This window comes from Hyperolius riggenbachi, chromosome 6, assembly GCF_040937935.1.
Source record: "Hyperolius riggenbachi isolate aHypRig1 chromosome 6, aHypRig1.pri, whole genome shotgun sequence".
In the NCBI taxonomy this organism is placed as follows: Eukaryota; Metazoa; Chordata; class Amphibia; order Anura; family Hyperoliidae; genus Hyperolius; species Hyperolius riggenbachi.
In genome coordinates, this window is record NC_090651.1 from 34,188,894 (window position 1) to 34,202,600 (window position 13,707).

General features: G+C 44.8%; 1 protein-coding gene across 1 annotated transcript; it reads right to left on the minus strand.

Moving 5' to 3' along the window:
• Window positions 1-663: 663 nt before the first annotated feature.
• Window positions 664-3,636, minus strand: CCN1 (cellular communication network factor 1). The gene is made up of 5 exons (XM_068239111.1): window positions 3,402-3,636; window positions 3,079-3,292; window positions 2,408-2,752; window positions 1,805-2,007; window positions 664-1,588 (listed from the first exon to the last, which is right to left on the minus strand). Exons 1-5 carry the CDS (start codon window positions 3,462-3,464, stop codon window positions 1,289-1,291), a joined length of 1,125 nt encoding a protein of 374 aa, XP_068095212.1. The 5' UTR covers window positions 3,465-3,636; the 3' UTR covers window positions 664-1,288.
• Between the last annotated feature and the right edge of the window lie 10,071 nt (window positions 3,637-13,707).

Sequence of the window (13,707 nt, forward strand, 5' to 3'; positions counted from 1 at the left end):
ATGAGTGATGTTATTTTTGAAGGGAAATCCCTAGGAAACTTAATAGCATTCAAAGGGAACCTGATGTGATAAGGATATGGAGGTTGACATGTTTAATTCCAAACATTAATTCCTGCTGATCCTCTGCCTTCAATACTTTTAGCTGTAGACTCCAGACAAGCATATGCAGATCAGATGTTTCTGACTGAAGTCTGACTAGATTAGCTGCATGCTTGTTTCGGGTGTGTGATATTCAGACACTACAGAAGCCAGGAGGATCAGCAGGATGCCAGGCAACTGGTATTGTTTAACAGGAAATAAATATGTCAGCCTACAGGTTCCCTTTAACCAGAAGTATGCATGTTCTCTACATGGGACAATAATCAGTTTACAGTATAGTGAACTAAAATGTTCCCCTTCAGTTTGGTGAAACACAAAAGGTTAATAAGCAAAGCACAAAGTGTAGTAACACAAAACAACCAAAGTACATCATCTATGGCTTTAGCTACTGTAAGCTCAGATTTGATTGGTTGCTGTACACACCACACTGTGTGCATCCTTATCGCCTTTTTTTTTCAATATATTTCAATCAAACACCAAGATAAGTGCTACCTCATCTGTTATCATTTTCTACTAATCAAGAAACATACCATGAAGAAGTAAAAACAATTAGGGAAGGCAATATAAAAAATAGGTAAATATTTTTTATTAATTGATTAATTCCATAAATAAACTTCTTTAATTCATTGAATATAAAAATTAAAAACATTTACAATTTATTCCAGTATTACATTTGTCACAAAAAAAGCTACAATTCGATAAATAAAAAAAAATAAAAAGTTGTAACTGAACTTCTGTTTTGCAAAGGATTGCTGGATCGCGATAGCTGCCGCAGATTAGCGCTTCATGTAAGCGCCATCCGATAAGGAAGGAATGTAACGGTTAACTTTTTTGTTCTTTTTTTCCAAAAATTTGGTCATTCGATCATAGGATGCGGACACTACTGTCTTTTTTTAAGGGACCAGAAGAATACTTAGAAGATAATTTACTAACAGAAAAAAATAAAAATAAAATATTATTATAAACTGCTCCAAAAAAAGAAGCAAAAAATGTTTGCTCCAGTACTATGAAGCTATAAAATATTTTCAGCCTGTTGTAATTAAGTCCAGGTGTTCATGCACAATCTAATTCTCTAGTGCCACATAGTGTCCAAAGAAGGCATTGCAACATCTCCACAACAGTATATTCCCATAATTTTTTTTTCTTTCCTCAAGTTTGTCCATGTGTCGTTTTTGCCTGTTTTGCAGGTCTAATCTCTGAATTTGTGGATGTCGTTGAAAAGTCTGTAGTAGGGAAAAGCCTCATTGGCGTGTGGGCAGTTGTAGTTGCACCGGCAAGACTGGATCATCATGACATTCTTGGTAAAGGTCTCTCCATCTTCACACCTGAACCTAATTTTGACAGTCCGTGTCTGCTGGGGGGTGCAGCATCTCCCATCCACACAGGATCCACAGTATTTGGGTCTGTATTTCTTTACGCTTGAGCAGCCTGCATAGCTGTATCGGACTGGGGCCTTGGCCTTCTTTGTCTTTGTGCATTTTTTTCCCTTCTGCAAAGAAAATTAAATAAAAACATTAGTAACACATAAAAGAGTTAAACAGCACACAAAGAGAAAGAAAAAAGGGGAGGGGGAGAGAGAAAGAAGGAAAGACGGAAGGAAAGAAAGAAAGAAGAAAAGAAAGAGAGAGAGAAAGAGAGAGAAAGGACAAGAGAAAAACTAAAAAACAAAACCACAGCTTCAGAAGATAAATGGAAGAAATCTTACCTTTAATTGTGAGTAGTTGGTCTGCCCACATGGTCGGATCTCACAAATCCTGGTCTCTCGAACCAACTTGCAGTCTTTGTTGTCATTAGTCACCCTCGTTGAGATGCCAGTTCCACAAGTTTTGGAGCACTGGGACCAGGACGTGGTTTGAACAATACACTTCTGGGTCTCCATAACATGAGCTTGGTGGTCAGAGCCAAATACTGCAAAGAAGACAAGGCAGTGCTTAGTCATGGCAGAAAGGTCGGCTGTCTACGTTGCTAGCATGACAGCTGTCAATCACTAATCTAAGCATGCCAGAACTTGCTACTAAAAACGACCTCCTAATATTCTAATTTCTGCACTGTATCTTACTTATCTAGTCTATGCCGAGTCCAATAAGCAAAAAATATTATGCATGGTTCACCTGGACACCTTTTTCTAGTCAATTCATTGCACGCAAGGCCCCCTATTCTACAACAGACGTTGACCAGTGGAAGCTACCGTACATCATTACAGGACTGACAAAACATCTAGAGCACAAGAGGTTTACTGTGAAGGCTATCTCAATATTTCTTTGGCTAGTACAGTTTCAGAAGTAGACAAAACACAAAAGAAACTTACCAGGTAGCATTTTAAGTCCTCCTTTCACGATAGGGACGAACTCATTCTTGCTGGTCAGTTCTCCTTCATTGGCATCCAGACCAAATTCTTTGCTGAAGAAGTCAAGATCATCTGCTGTGTCCCTGGCATCATCACACACCCACTCCTCACAGCACTGCCCTGGCACCTTCACCAGCCTTGGATTGGGGCACCCCAAGTTGGGCAGAGAAAGTTCCTGAGGACACAACGGCAGGCATCCCACCGCTCCGTCGATGCATGTGCACTGGTGCTTGCAGTTAGGCTGAAAGCTCTCTCCGTTCTGGTAGATCCTGGAGTTGTATTCGCACGGTCTGCCTTCAGACTTTGCTGCAGAAGAGAAAAAAAAAAGAAAAAGACGGTGAGATTTCAATGGCCAGAGTGACACATCAACAAGAATCCTTAAAGGTTAATCGTGAAATAATGGCTTTGCTCATTTTTTCGCTAGGACCCAGACACTGAAGAATTGCATTCCAGACTGCTGAAATCATGTTCCTTTCTGCCAAGCTAGCATCAACAAAGCAATACCATACATGGACTGAGATTCCCTAAACTCCTTGACTGCAAAGACCAGTGAGGACCAGCTTAGGCTGCCTTTTCTGCTCAAGGGGGGCTTACAAAAGAAAGAGAAAGATGATCCAAGAAGCACCTCTTACCTCTGCAGATGCCTTTGGTGGCCCTGGAGCTTGCTCCGAAGTTGCACTCCAGCCCTTTGGTGTGGTCGCAGGGCTGGCTCTTGCTACAGTCTTCGTTGAGCTGCTTGGCGCACACCTTGCAGCATCCGCAGCTATCCAGGACCAATCCTACACCTGGGGCGCATCTGGGCACTTCCAGGGGACACTGGCACATGGCTGGGCATGAGGAATAAGCCTGAGAATGGGAAAAAAGGGGGACAAGGGTTAGTGATCAATTAAGGGACAACAACAAGGCATGCACAGTAAAACTTGGAAAACCAATGAATTAAAGCAAGGATACTCACCAAGTCCAAAAGTCCAGTGAGGAATGTGAAAACCAGAAGAGGGGTCATTGCTGGGAAAGCCATAGTTCCTCTACAAAGTGCTAGGAGGCTTCCTGTTGGGGTAGGTGAGTTGTAGTCTGCTAGTGCCTGTCACAGCTGCTGTGCTTCTGCTATGACTGGTCCCAAGTCTCTGCTGCGCTTCTTCTGTGCTGGTCCCAGTCTGTGGACTATGCTCTGCAGCTTTGCTTATAGTAGCTCTTTGCTCTGTGCTCTGCTCCAGGCTCTGCAGCTCCTTATATAGGAGAGAGCCGTGCGTGACGTCACCGCTGCCTAAGTTCCACATTCACAAAACATCCCAGGAATGCGGCTGGGCTCGAACCGTGGCCAAGCCCCGCCCCCGTCTAATGGGAGCCTGGCTGAGTCTCCCAAGGAGGGAGAGGGGGGTAAGCAGCAGCAGCCTCACACTCACAAACAGACAGGAAAAGGCTCCGAGTCTGGCATGAGGAGGAGGGAGAGCTGGAAGACTGAGCTCAGACACAGCACAGTGGCAGCAGGAGGAGGAGGAGGAGGGAGAGAAGGGGTAACTGCACTGGCAGCATAACTGGGCACTCCACTGCTTCCAGACTTCCTGTCTTGCTGTGGCCATTAACCCCTGAAATGCTTTGCTGGAATGATTGCAAACTTTGTAAGTAGCTGAAAGTGCCCATACACTCATCGATCTTCTCATTCTTGCAGTTTCGATTTATCTGCCGGGAATCGATTCCCCAAAATGTCAGATTCATCGACTTTTGACAAAAAAAATCGATGAAAAGTTGCTCCGCATTGAATAGTGCAACTTTGCAGTTTGATAGATTTTCAATAGATTTCCTGCTGGAATGTATTAGAAATTGATGTATAAGTGTATTGTAGGAATCTATTCGTTCGGAATGGGTGGAAGTCTATAAAGTGGCCATACATCTCTCGACTTGGCGGCCGATTGACCATCTGATTCGATAATTATCGAATCGGATGAAAATGGGTGTTGCCGAGTGCATGCCCGGTCGATGATGTGACCAATTTCGGGCCGAAACTGGTCGCATGTATCGATCGGACATATTGCAAGATTTGGGGACGTTGTGGTCAATCGGGTGCGCAGCAATATCGGTACGAGCGATGAATGCGATGAAACGCCTGGTGCTGCCCCCCAGTGTATAAATAGGTAACATTATCTGTCCACTTTTGCCCACCGTGCGGTTCACATCTGCCTTTGGAATCTCCTGCCGTTAGTGTTAAAATGCCGCAAGCTGTACGCCTGCGGCGTGTATAGCGCTAATGGAATAGCGGGGGATTTGGAAGATGGATGGGCACTGTGCGGTGGGCGACACAGGACAGGTAATGTATAAATGCACACACGGGGTATACATTTACACACCAGGGGGGCAGTGGTGAAGCGGCGGATTCGACCGATTCCCAAGAGATTTTATGCTGAAATCGTTTGGAAATCGGCCTACAGTGTGTCGTTTTTTAAATGATTTTTAATTTAATGCTGGTGACAGCGATTTGTAGCAGTTGTTTTTTATGGGTACTATTCCGTTAGCCGGACGCAACCACTAGGTGGCGTTAATTACTATTCCCCCGCAGTGTTCTCCCCAGGCTCTTTTAGCCGGGGGCTCCACCCGGCTAGTTTTGATGAGCACCCGGCTGTCATCAGCTCACCTCCTCTGCTGTAAGCAGAAATGTGCAGAGAAGCACCGGTCCTGCATTCTTTCATCTCGCCCCACCCGGCTACTTTTTCATGCCACCCGGCTGGAAAAAATTCTGAGAAGAACACTGCCCCTCCAGGCTGCCATGGATAGTAGGGAAAGATGTAACTCTGCTGCCAGAGATCGCTGGCGTTTTAGCGCCACCTAGTGGCTGCGCCCGGCTAACGGGAAAGAACCTTTTTATGTTTTGTTCTGGGTGATAAAATTGCTGCAAAATTACCTTTATGCAGCGATTTAAGTGATTTTGCGGCGACCATAAACTTTGATACTTTGTATTGGAGGGCAAGAATGCTGCAGGATCTGCGGTTGTGATTTGGGGTAACGGCAGTCACTCCTTTGTGTTCACCTCCATTTTAACTCTTTTGAAATCGCTGGCAATTGCTGGCAAGGCTAAGGCTTCTTTTACACTGCAAATTGCAATTCTGATTTGGATTTCCGAATTGTGATTTTTACTGGATGCTTCATCAAAAATTGGACTCGCATGTAAAATTGCATCAAAACTTGAATTGCATGAAGTGTAAAAGAACCCTGAAACAGCTCCTGTGGGCCCCAGGCCTTAAAGAGTAGCAGGAAAAAAGGGTGCCGGCTGAGGGTGGATGTAAAGGATGCTGCCATAGGCACCACTAGGGGATGGTTAGGGTTAGGCACCACCAGGGGATGGTTAGGGTTAGGCACCATCAGGGGGGTGATTAGGCTTAGGCACCACCAGGGGGAGTTAGGGTTAGGTAACACCAGGGGGGTGGTTAGGGTTAGGCGCCACCAGGGGAGTGGTTAGGGTTAGGCACCACCAGGGGGGTGATTAGGGTTAGGCACCACCAGGGGGAGTTAGGGTTAGGTAACACCAGGGGGGTGGTTAGGGTTAGGCGCCACCAGGGGAGTGGTTAGGGTTAGGCACCATCAGGGGGTGGTTAGGGTTAGGCACCACTGGGGGGGTGTAATTAGGGTTAGGCGCCACCAGGGAACTGGTTAGTTTTAGGCACCATCAGGGGAGGGTTCTGTGTGAGAGTAGGGTTGGGTTAAGCAGTATTGTTGAATTACTTAACAATTTTTAATGTTAATATATTTTTGTTCTGTTTTTACAACGGTATTTATCGTTACCCAAGTCTGACAACGATGTTTATTGTCATCAGATTTCGTTATCCACCCGCGCCATTTCGTTATCGAGCCGAGCTCTTTTTTTTATGCACTCGGCTTTAAAGTGGACCTGAACCAGAATGAGAACGTAGAGAAATGCACCCCTGCATGTATTTAGAGAGTTTAGCCTGTCTAATCTCCCCACATCTGTGACTAATCACAACTGTAATTTGATCTCTCAGCTGTGTCAGCTGGCTGCCTGGGCAGAGCAGCTAATTTGTAAACACAGGATGTTAACAATATGTCTGCTTACATGAAAGCAGGAAGTAGACACACTGCAGATTTATTGCAGAATTTGTATCAGCTGTAAAAAATAATATTTTTTTAAGATGATTATGCTGTTGATTATCTTTAAGAGCAGAGAGGAAGTTCTGAGTTCAGGTCCGTATAAGGTGCCGATCAGTTATATGAACTTGATTGTACAATCTTCCAAATCTGTGTAGTAGAAAGGTAAGTAAATACGCTTTGAATGGATACTTGAGGTGCAGTAGTCTCTCATATTAGGTAGAAGTGGTAAGATTGTACCATCAAGATTGTATCATTGATGGACGCCTGCAGTGCAATATCCGTTTTGCATGGTCATTTCTCCATATGGATATTATCATAGGACACCCATGCCAGGAACATGTATTACATAGTTACTTGGGTTGAAAAAACACATACGTCCATCGAGTGCAACCAGACAACAAAGTACAACACCAGCCTGCTCCCTCACATATCCCTGTTGATCCAGAGGAAGGCGAAAAACCCTTACAAGGCATGGTCCAATTAGCCCCAAAACAGAAAAAATTCCTTCCCGACTCCAGATGGCAATCAGATAAAATCCCTGGATCAACATCATTAGGCATTACCTAGTAATTGTAGCCATGAATGTCTTTCAACGCAAAGAAAGCATCTAAGTCCCCTTTAAATGCAGGTATAGAATTTGCCATAACTACTTCCTGTGGCAATGCATTCCACATCTTAATCACTCTTACTGTAAAGAACCCTTTCCTAAATAAATGGCTAAAACGTTTTTCCTCCATGCGCAGATCTTGTCCTCTAGTCCTTTGAGAAGGCCTAGGGACAAAAAGCTCATCCGCCAAGGTATTATATTGCCCTCTGATGTATGTATACATGTTAATTAGATCCCCTCTAAGGCGTCTTTTCTATAGACTAAATAAACCCAGTTTATCTAACCTTTCTTGGTAAGTGAGACCTTCCATCCCACGCATCAATTTTGTTGCTCGTCTCTGCACCTGCTCTAAAACTGCAATATCTTGTAATGTGGTGCCCAGATCTGCCGAACGCAATGCTGATTGATCGCCTACACTGAACGCAAGTCTGATCGCCACCATTGAACCTCCCTGACCACATTTTAGCTGTCGTTATCCCTTTGTGAAGGGAGGGATGGGGAAACATAAGGCACATAGCCAGAGGGTACCTACAGTATACTCACCTGTAGGACAAGGCGCTTTGGGAGCAGAGTTACTGTCACTCCTTTACAGGGCCCCACCTGTCCTGGTGTGCACCAGGACGTCATCGTGCACAGCGCAACCCAAGGCAGATGGGCACTAATGGTAAATAAGGGAGGGGCCTCACATAGGGCAGGGAGGTGGACCGTGGAAGAAGGGGGCAGGGCCAACAGGGCATGTCATGATTGCCATTTCCACAGCACACCTGGAAGAGGGAGGAGCCACAGCAGAATAATCACCTTTCCAAGATGCTGTCCTTCCCAGGTGTCAGAAGATAAGAGAACGCAATATTACATTACTTATGAATAAAAAAAGGTTTTGTACGATAAAAAAAAAAAAAACTTTGTACGTTTTTCAAAAAACTAAAAGAACCCCCCTCTTCAGAAATCCTCAACTTACTGCTAGTCAGTCTGAAACCGTCCCTAGTCACATGGCCTTGTGGAGAGAAAATGTCAATGATAACCTATCCTGAGGCCTGGTATAGGAAGGACCAGCAGGGGGCGCCCTGCTGCTGGGACTGTAGCATTACAATAGTGGTGGTGGGTCATTAGTGGTGACCTGTCATCAGACACCTGTAGTGATGATAGATTTTCATCCAAGAAGGAAAATCACAGTCATCTTGGCTTAAAGGGAACCCGAGTTGAGAGGGATATGGAGGCTGCCATATTTGTTTACTTTTAAACAATACCAGTTGCCTGGCAGCCCTGCTGATCCTGTGTCTGTAATACTTTTAGCCATAGACCCTGAACAAGTATGCAGCAGATCAGGTGCTCTGACTCAGGTTTTACTGGATTTGCTATATGTTTGTTCCAGGGCTTTGACTTAGACTCTACTTATGTCAGAAGATCAACAGGGCTGCCAGGCAACTGGCATTGTTTAAAAGGAAATAAATATGGCACCCTCCATATCCCTCTCACCTCGGGTTACCTTTAAAGAGAACCCGAGGTATGTTTAAAGAATGTTATCTGTATACAGAGGCTGGATCTGCCTATACAGCCCAGCCTCTGTTGCTATCCCAAACCCCCCTAAGGTCCCCCTGCACTCTGCAATCCCCCATAAATCACAGCCGTGCTGTGAGGCTGTGTTTACATCTGTAGTGTCAGTCTCAGCTGCTCCCCCGCCTCCTGCATAGCTCCGGTCCCTGCCCCCGTCCCTTCCCTCCGATCAGCAGGGAGGGAAGGGATGCAGGCGGGAACTGGAGTTCTGCAGGAGGCGGGGAGAGCAGCAGACTGACACTATAGAGATAAACACAGCCAGCTCTGACAAGCTGTTTGTCAGCAGCATGGCTGTGATTTATGAGGGATTGCAGAGTGCAGGGGGACCTTAGGGGGGTTTGGGATAGCAACAGAGGCTGGGCTGTATAGGGAGATCCAGCCTCTGTATGCAGATAATATTCTTCAAACCCACCTCGGGTTCTCTTTAATTCATTGTGTGGCAGCAAACAATCCTGACAGTTTGTGGTAGGAACGCTGGGGAACATCTTTTTGTCTACATAAAAAGGCAGAATGCAAGCTAAAACAATCCTTGCACTATATATAACTGCCCTTAAAACAGAATGCTACCCTGCAAAAGTGTAAGTTCCTTCCCACAATTCATGCAGATTCTGCAACTATAATGCTAGGCACACACAATACAATTATCTGACAGATTTACTGTCAGATCGACTATTTCCAGCAGGTCTGATCTGATTTCAGATCGATTTTCCATTCACCTCTATGGAAAATTGATCGGAAATCAGATCAGACCTGTTGGAAATAGTGGATCTGACAGTAAATCTGTGATGCGAATGGGAGCGGTAGGGATGCGTAGCCACATCGCATCCCTTCGGCTCCCATTCGCAAGTGGAAACGGTCCCTAGTCTTCCTCAGCTGTTCCTCTTTCATTAATGGCATTTCTCCATCCCAAGGAGATCTAGAAATACCAAGGCTGTGTATTGTGTACAAGTGCTTCGCCTGCATCAGCTGTTGTGTATTTGGCAGCGTTTTGGGATTGCTGACAATCGTCCGTAAAAAAGTTTTGCCAGTAAAAGTGAGTGGCGGGGAACCTACTTGCGCACTAGTAATGGAAATGCAGCATTTTGAGCGTGTTTGGGCTCAATGCTGGGTATAGTAGTGCTGCAAAATTGCTTTAACCACTATATCCACAAGTCAGTAGATATACGTCCTCTGTGACTTCATCTAAGCCACAAGTCAGTAGATATACATCTTGTAGCAGAAGCCGTGCTGTGCAGGATTGGGCTTGCACCTGTGCACATTTCTGGTACTATCTGATGCAGCACTAATTGGTGAATGGGAATATATGTTTCCTGAGCCAATGAGATAGATTTTTTACTATTAAAAATACTTTTATTTTCTCATTCCATAGTGAAAAATACACTCTGTAGCATTATTTCAGAATCAAATATCTTCCCCATAAATTGTGACCGGAACATAATCTATGTTTTGTGATAAGCAGTAAGAATAGCCAAACAAAATTTGTGTTTTTTATCTACAGTAGCAGTTTTTATTTTTAAACTGGAATTGGTAAAACTGAGAAATAATATGTTTTTTCTATTTTTTTCTTTGTTTTCCCATTAAAATTCATAGAAAACAAAATTGTTTGAGGGAAAAAAATGGCATACAATGAAAGCCTAGTTTGTCTTGAAAAAAACAATATATATTTCATTTCTGTGTCCTAAGTAGGGATAAAGTTATTTCTGATTAAATAAGGACATAGCTAAACTGTCAAAATTGCTCTGGTCAATAAGTGGGAAAAAGGTCTGGATGCATAGTGGTTAAAAAGCAATTTTGCAGCAATTTGGGAGGGCGATTTATATTTACAGGGTATCCGGATACCTGGTAAATATAATAAAGTTTATTGAAAATAAAATGCAAATTGCAAATAGGAAGCGCTGTACAGTTTACTGTAGAGCTTCCAATCGCTGGGAAATGCGAGCACAATCACCCTAGCAATCATTGATTTTAAAGTGCTGCAGCAATTCCTAGTGGGTTTCAGGCCTTACGCACATATCTGTGATCTGGTGGCTGCACTTTAGGTCTGATAGCAAAAGGAATGGATTGCAGAGACAATCAATCAGACTTGATGTGCAGATATGTAAATCAGGGGTCACATGTTCTGCCACACACAGCAGTTAACAGCAGCAAGCAAAGAGAGACTTGACAAAGCAGCAGACAGCGCCACAGCACTGCTGGTGTACATGTACAGACAGCTAGAAAAGAGGGAAGCAGTGTGTACAGGTCTTCGTGATATTCATGAATTTTCAAAAGACCTTGCGATTAAAAAACGCATGCGATTTTAAAAGCGCAGCGCAAGCGCAGCAGTGTGTACAGGCCCTTATTTTTAAAGGACCACTATTCCGAAAAAAGTAGGTAGTTAAAATCTGACAGAACAGAAAGGTTTTGGGCCAGTCCATCTCTTCATGGGGGGATTCTCAGGGTTTCCTTTGTTTTCAACAGCATTTCCTGAACAGCAGTTGCAAAGTCTAACTGACAAAATAGTGTACAAGTGAGTAGGGAGGCTGGCTGGTATCTTACTAATACTCCCCCATGAGGAGATGGACCGGCCCAAAACCTATCGGTTCTGTCAGATTTTAACTGCCTAATTTTTTCGCAATAGTGGTCCTTTAAAAAAAAAAATCTATTTTCTGTGCAAAATCATGGCTGTGCCAAGTGGGCGGGGATCACAACACATGTAACTGCCACTAGCTTGCAGCAGTTAGGGCTTGTGCTCACTGTCACATTGCTGAGGTGATTTCAGTAACACAGCTCAGCGTGCGATACACAGTGACATCTGACAGTGCCTAGACAGCATTATCTGATGGGCATACTTTTGCGCTGCTTGGCAATGTGTTCTGGCTACATGCTGTATGAATGTCTGTGCGCAAGACAGTGCCGTCCCATTCAGTGGCATTGTGCTGCAACGCATCTCACAGCCACCACCTGCGTTTCACAGCAGTGCCCAGGCCCCTAGTTATACTTGATATACATTTCCTCATTATTACTTTAGTTAAAGCATTTGGGGGCTTTTTCCAGCCCCCTGCCGCCTGTCCGGCCCCACAGTGTCCTCTGGGTCCCCTTCATTGTGCAGTCGTCCCCCAGAAATCTCTGCCACTGGTGCTCCAGTTGTAGGCTACTGGCCATGCTCAGTCCTGTCCGCACGCCTCCTGAATCGTGCTCTTGTCCCTGGGAGAATTCTGCGCTTGCACAAGTCTCAAAAGAATTGTACCGTGCATGCGTAGGACGCTAGCTCCGATGGGGGCGTGAACGAGGAGGCGTGCAGACTAGACTAGAGGGCCCGCAACTCCAGCTCCAGTCACAGATCTTTCTGAGGGGGCAGTGGCAAAATGAAGGGGACACAGAGGAACTTGACAGACTTCGGGGGCTGGAGGAAGCCCCAGGTAAGTTAATTTATATTGCTTATCCCCATTCCTGGGTGTGGCTAAAGCAGAATGTAGGAGGGGTCTGTGAGGATGAGCTGATGTATAAGTTACATATTACAGTATCAGCTAAGTAACCAGAGGGCTACATGGTGAATCCCTGCATATAGTATACATACATTCACATATAGTATACATACAGTCCATCCACTCAGTTTTCTTTTTTCATTTTTCTTTTGTTGACTTTAGATGGGCTTTAAATTTCAAAAACAAGACTTTGAGATGGCTCATATTTGTCACTTGGACAAAGTTGCCCCACACAACTGTTCATTTTACAGCTGACCCCATTAGCTTAAAGGAGTACTGTAGGGGGAAAAAGAGTTGAACTTACCCGGGGCTTCTAATGGTCCCCCACAGACATCCTGTGCCCGCGCAGCCACTCACCGATGCTCCGGCCCCGCCTCCGGTTCACTTCTGGAATTTGTGACTTTAAAGTCGGAAAACCACTGTGCCTGCACAGCCGCACCCTCCGCGCTGCTGTCAGCAGGAGTGTATTGTGCAGGCCCTGTACGGTCTGCGAGTGGACAGTACGCTCTTGGTGAGGTCAGTGGGAGCGAAGAAGCGGACGCGCAGGCGCAGTGGTTTTTGGACTTTAAAGTCAGAAATTCCAGAAGTGAACCAGAGGCAGGGACCGGAGCATCAGTGAGTGGCTGCGGGGGACCATTAGAAGCCCCGGGTAAGTTCAACTCTTTTTCCCCTACCTCCCTGCAGTACTCCTTTAAGATACTGTTTAAAATTTGAAATCTTGAAAACAATTTAAATATTATTAAAGAATAATTTCTTATTGATTTCTGGCTAGGTTCACACTGGACACCAAATCGGACCAGCGGTGGCCAATAGGAATGGTTCAAACATTTCCGCTTTCAGCGTAGCCATTTTCTCTGCAGCGGAATGCAAAGTCACGGACACCACAGTGAAACCAACATGCCTGCTAAGGTCTCCCTCACCAATGAATAGCAGAAGGTAAGAGGACACACACACACACACACACTCACACACACACACACACACACACACACACACACACACACACACACTATACACACACACACTATACACACACACACTATACACACACACTATACACACACACACACACACACACACACACACTATACACATGCACACACACACACACACACACACACACACTATACACACACACACACACACTATACACATACACACACACACACACACTATACACACACACACACACACACTATACACACACACACACACACACTATACACATACACACACACACACACTATACACACACACACTATACACACACACACTATACACACACACACACACACACACACACACACACTATACACATACACACACACACACACACTATACACACACACACACACACACACACACACACACACACACACACACACACTATACACACACACACACACACACACTATACACACACACACACACACACACACACTATACACACACACACACACACACACACACACACACTATACACATACACACACACTATACACATACACACACACACACACACACACACACTATAC